At 36.1% G+C, this 6000-nt stretch overlaps 1 protein-coding gene across 7 annotated transcripts in view; it reads right to left on the bottom strand.

Annotated features, from left to right (window-relative positions):
- Positions 1–2413: 2413 nt before the first annotated feature.
- The window catches only part of NPNT (nephronectin), a 74840-nt gene continuing 71253 nt past the window's right edge, over positions 2414–6000 (bottom strand). For 6 of the 7 annotated variants that reach the window (XM_082462818.1, XM_082462819.1, XM_082462821.1 and 3 more), the window contains one exon: positions 4538–5169. In XM_082462818.1, coding sequence (XP_082318944.1) covers positions 5059–5169 — 111 coding nt within the window. In that variant the 3' untranslated portion in view covers positions 4538–5058. Of the gene's footprint in view, positions 3712–4537; positions 5170–6000 lie in introns of those variants that run through there. The other variant, XM_082462825.1, reaches the window with a different exon arrangement.

Genomic DNA, 6000 nt, shown 5'->3' with positions numbered 1-6000 from the left:
ATATTGTTAAGATGGCAGTAATCTCCAAACTCTTCTATTTGCTGGTCTCATAGAATAAGTTGGAAAGTGTATCCTCCTCCATATAGTTAAAGAGTTGATGAAGACTTGGTACTAATTCTTAAAGTTTACTTCATTGCTTCATTGCAGCTCTTTGGGAATTGGCTTTCTGTTGTGGAAAGTTTTTGATTATTAGCCCAATCTATTTACTTGCAATGGTCTCTTCAGGTTTCTATTCTTCTTGATGCAGTTTCAATAGTTTGTGTCTAAGACTCTGTCCATCTAGGTTATCTTATTTTGTTGACATAAAGTTGTTCATAGTATTCCCTTAAAATCCTTTGTATTTCTGTAAGGTCAGTGATGATGTCCCCTCTTTTATTCCTGATTTTGTTCATTTAAGTTTTTTTTTCTCTTTTTTGGTCTAGCTAAATGTTCATAAATTTTGTTCATCTTTTCAAAGAACCAACTTTTAGTTTCATTGATTTTCTATATTGTTTTTCTGTTATTTCATTTTTCTTTTTGCTCTAATCTTTATTTCCTTCCTTCTGCTTACTGTGATTTAATTTTTTCTTTCTGTTTTATAAGGTTGAAGTTTAGATTATTGATTTATTTTTTAATATAGGCATTTATAAATATAAATTTATAGGCATATATAATTTATATAGGCATTTATAAACAAAGCTTTAGCTTATCCCATAAGTTTGGGTATGTTTTTTTATTAACCTCAAAATATTTCTTAATTTCCCTGTGATTTCTTCTTTCAGCCATTGGTTAGAAGCACGTTATTTAATTTCCACATATTTGTAAGTTTCTCAAATTTCCCTTTGTTACTGATTTCTAATTTCATCCACTGTGGTGGAAGGACTTATTTTATATAATTTCAATTCTTTTAAATTTGAGGTAGTGTCTTATGGCCTAATTTATGTCTGTCAACATCTCTATGCACTTGAGAAAAATGTATATTCTTGTGTTCAGTGGCGTGTTCTACAGATGTTAGGTCTGGTTGGCTTATAGAATTTTTCAACTCTTCTGTTTTCTTGTTGATCTCAAGTCTAGTTGTTTATCCTTACTGAAGCTTTATCCTCTCCTCAAATTAGATAATCTCAACTGACCTATCTTCAAGTTGACTGATTCTTTCTCCTACCAGCTCAAATCTGCTGTTGAATACCTTGGTCAGTTTTTCACTTTTGTGATTGTACTATTATAACTGTAGTTTCTGTTCTTTTAAAATAATATTTGTCTACTTATTGATATTCTCTATTTGTCTAAGCCCAAATGTTTTTTGAAGGAAAAAATTCACTGGAACTTAGTGAATATTTGTGAATGTAGATCTTGCAACCAGGGACCTTTATGCCTTCCAGCAATGAATGTTAACAGAGATGAAGGCCCCAGGCCCCTCAGTGTATTATCACTAAGGACCTGTAATCCAAATTTGGCCCCAACACCAGCAGCATGGGCATCACCCAGGAGCTGGTGAGAAATGCAGAATCTCAAGTCCCACTCCAGATCCACTGAATCATAAGCTGCATTTTAACAAGATCTCCAGGTGATTCCCATACACATGCACATTAGAGTTTGAAAGACAATGGTCCAAACGTCCTAGAACCCACCATACTTTCAGAGCCTTCAAAGTATGCCAGTTTTCAGAATAGCAATTTTGCATTTATCTATATAAATTTGATAAACGTCCATCTTCCTCTCTAGATTGAAACTCCACGAAGGGGAGTGTGCTTACTGTTGTAGCCCAGAGCCAGGCACATAGTAAGTGCTGTAAAATCTGTCAAGTAAATTGATGAACTGGACTCTGGGATCTCATATTTATCTGCTTCCTCCCACCTCAGTTTCAGAAGAGGTTTAACTTCTTAACATATTTGGAAAACCTCAGCGTTATCAGATCTCCTGGGGATGATTAGGAAGGACCTCTGAGATAAGGAAACAACTTTGAGATAAGGAAGCTGCAGTTTTTCTTTACCTTTTGCTTAAAGTATGTATTTATCCAAAACTTGAGTTTCCTTGCCACTAAGGGTTCTCTGAGTATTGGAAAGAAAGAAGCCATTAAGCATATTCTCTATTATAATTCTGTAGGAGGACTAATTTTTGATCTTGAATGATTTCATTAATTTTGTTTCCTTATAATTATTTTTCTCCATCATCAGGAAAGGTTATTGGAATATGAGTAAAATGTCATAAATTAACAAAATCAACACTAGTAAAAGACTTCATTTATAATTCATATATATTTATATCTTTACTTATCCTGCCTTTATATAAAAGGATCTGAGGCAACTGTTTACAACTGAATGAGATATGAGAAAACATAACTAAAGCAATACTATAGATGGCTTTTGTGAAAAATCAAATTACTTCGATAATTCTTCCAGTTAAAAAAAAAAAAACAAGAGACAGACAACTGGTATTATTGTTTTTATGTATAAAGAATTACTTTTATTTGGCTGTTTGGAAAACCACTAACATTTTTCACTTTATAAAACATTAAATAATAAACAAGATGTTATACAGTACTTTGGATAACTTCTTCCATCAGTGTAGTGCAATGCATTATTGGCACCTAAAAGTGAAACTTTCTATTATTTTCCCCTTTCATCTCCAGTTGTGCAGTTATATGACCAAAAAGGAAATGAATCATTAAAAAATGGATCTAAAGCCATATTTTCTGGCCGCTACTCAAAGGCTTACTGATTTATATTCCCCCTCTGGCCTTGCATCCACCAAGTTAAATGATGAAAGACCTATTGTTGTCTATTGTACCTATTGTTCCCAAAACAATACCATTTTGTGGGACTTGGGAGAGTCCCATTGATAAGAGAAACTTTTACCATTAGGAGAAGGAAAGGTCCTGGCAGTGGTGTTGGGCATGGCACTCTCTTTTTCAGTAGCCAAATTAAGCTGTCACACATGTTGCAGAGAGAATGCACCCGATAAAAATCTCTCTAAACTGTGTTCTTTGCTATGGCCTCTTTAAAAATCTGAAATATCATCCATTAAGCAAGTGAAAGGGTTATACCTTTACCAAGAAAAGAAATATACACCACCACATTAGGACATTACTGAGATACTAAAATATCTGCCCATCATACTCTTTTGGAACAAACAGATTTTTTTTCTGTTTTTTGTTTCTGTATTTTAAATACTGCTAGGGTTGCCATAAAGGGATAGACATTTTCATGACCTCAGCATTTGGTGGCTCTCCCCCTTTTGATTCCTCGCTATTAGGTGTCCAAGAGGGAAGTACCTAAATTAGACCTTAGCCCTGGTCCAAGTTACTTAGTTCTGGAGAATTTCATTACATAGTAATAGGACCAAAACATCTTTGGGGGAGATTCTGTAATGTTACTCTACCTTGAGGTAAGAATGTCTTTAACCGTCTTAAATAGAAAAAAAAGTTATCAAATTTTTAAAAAGCCTCAAAAAAAATGCACACTTTTTCTTTTAGACAAAGGATTCTAACTTAATAACTGTCCCTGCCAGGAAATGCTCCCTCACACTCCAGTCTAAGCCTGTTTCCTCTTGTTCTGTTCTCAGTGCATATGGACAACAGCTGGCCACCAGCCTCTCTGCACCAGCCCTTCATATACTTGAAAACCAGCAGTGGTTTGCCCCTCAGTCTTCTCTTCTCCACGCTGAATAATCCCAGTTCCTTTAACTTTTCATCATAGATCTTTTTTTCCAACCCTTTAATCATCTTTGTGATTCCTGGCAAAAACAGCAGAAAATAGTTTGATTACTTAATCGGAAGTAAAGAAAAGCCTCAGGAATAAGTTGCCTTTTAAAAGTTATGTCTTTTGTTTAAATCTAAAGGTAAACTTTGCAGGGAGGAAATAGGGGTTCATAGATCTTAGAATTCCAATCTTGTCCTGTTGATCTAGTGTGTGTGTGAATCCCATTCCAACACGTCCGGTGCCTCAAAGCATGAGACTCGCTTCCCATCCCTTCCTGACACAACAGTACATAGGCTGTGATCTAGACCTGCCTAAATCTGTACTCATTGAAAAGTCAGTATGAAAATCTATTTCAACGGAGCTTCCCCCATGCTTCCCCACACCCAGCTTCCACAAACAGAATCTTTTCTCTGAAACAACCAGAACTTTCATAAAGCTTCTTACATATTACCAGAAAGAACCACGTTGTTATGGTAAAGGCTGTTGGTTTTAAAGTGTAACCTGAAACAGTGAGGGTTTTACATGTTAACTACAGTTTCCTGTCTATTACTTTGTAGTGATCAAACTCAAGGCCGTTAAAAAATTCATCTCCCTACAACCACAGACACCTCTTCCAATTTTCTCTTGCTGCCAATATAAGGTCATGGAACTGGATGCCATTCCACCATGTATTTTTTTAACTCAAGAGATCATAAGCTGCCTTTCCCTTGCAACTAGAGTCTGTAAATATTAGGAACACATAACTACTTAATACCAATAACACATTTACACAAAACACAGTACTACTAACGAGGGATTGCGTGCCCACTCTACATAATTGTCTTTAAAAGAAAAATACAGATAACAAGAATAAATGCATCTTGATATGCTACATACCCTTCTTTTATAAAGCAAATGGCAGTAAAAATCAGAGTTCAGGTCAGACCAGAACTACCAAGTAGAGAGGAGAAACCAATTTCACAAGCACATTGTACAACGCATCTTAGGGGAAGTCAATACTACTCGTGGTACAACACTGAACAGATAACAGAAAGGTCATTTGCACAGATTTCTTTTGAAAACTTCTCCTATAATTTGCTACAAGGAACACCTTGTAACCAGGATGAAGGACGGTATAGGTCACACACACTGAAGGCCTTCTTAAGAGACACAGGATGAAAGGTAACACCCAAAGATGGCTTTGGACACATCTACAGATGCCCCCCTGTATTTCAAGGAAGGTGTCACTGTTCACTGGGATTGCACAAAAGCAGGCCAGCAAGATGTGGGTCACCAACCAGACTTTCTCCTGACCCACTCTTCTCCTAGGCCTGATAAGAGGGAGGAGAGGACAGGAGGTGAAGATTGGAAAAAGAAGAGGGAGCAACACGGGGGTTCATTGCTAGTTCTGGAGTTGCTCGTGTTCTTCAGAGCAGTGGCCTTTTTTCAAGCTCACATCATCCAATCCAATCTCCCCAGTGTGACCACGCCTTTTTTCACCTTTAAAGATGACCTAGGGAGAGAACGTACACACCGGTCAAGCCTCCTCTGCCCCTTTCCAATGCCTACTCGTTTAGCAAAATAAAGACAAACTTTCCCCAAAACTAAATAGTAAACTTACTTAACAGAAGGAAAGACTAGAACAGAGTTGCCAGTGTCACTGAAGCTTGCCTTCTGGTAGAAACTTAAGTCATCAGTAAATCGTTAACCAGACCCCATTGCCCACAATCAGTTACTCTTTAAAAAGTCATTCTAAACAATAGACTACTTCCATTTAGGAATGATTATGAAGTGGACACTTTTGTCAAAGATTACCAAGGTCAGAAGTAAAGAGCGTGATGGAATACAAAGGTGTAGAAATTAGGAGCCAAAGATCTGAAAGATCATAATCATGCAGCCTAGCTTAGATGTTTTCTAGTTCCTCCTCTGGGTTAATTTAATACAGTTTTGTTGCCTAAAATGGAACAGAATCAAACACCCTAATGCAAACACAGTGTTGTTTCACTTATGTAAAGACCAAAATCTTTCCTGTATTTTATCTAACAGAAACCTACGTTAGGATGTGAAACAACTTATTTTTATATTTCCAAACAATGTAAATATTAAGAAAAATTTTAAGAAAGAAAAACAGAGTAAAACAAAATCCAAGACTCTGATACAAGCTGTCTTCATGGAGTCTATTCTTTCTTTTAAAAAGTTTCTAGACACTATACCTGTAGGTAGAGAGGCAGAATTTCCTAATAACTGTTTCATTAGGATCAACATAAAGAAGACACTTTTTCCAAATACATTCACTATTTCAGTGGGCTGTTATAGATCATTTTATTGCTACCTATGACTTGAT

Source organism: Balaenoptera physalus, assembly GCF_965194825.1.
Source record: "Balaenoptera physalus genome assembly, chromosome: 5".
In the NCBI taxonomy this organism is placed as follows: domain Eukaryota; kingdom Metazoa; phylum Chordata; class Mammalia; order Artiodactyla; family Balaenopteridae; genus Balaenoptera; species Balaenoptera physalus.
The sequence above is the reverse complement of the archived record's forward strand: the minus strand, read 5'-3'. Positions and strand labels throughout refer to the sequence as shown.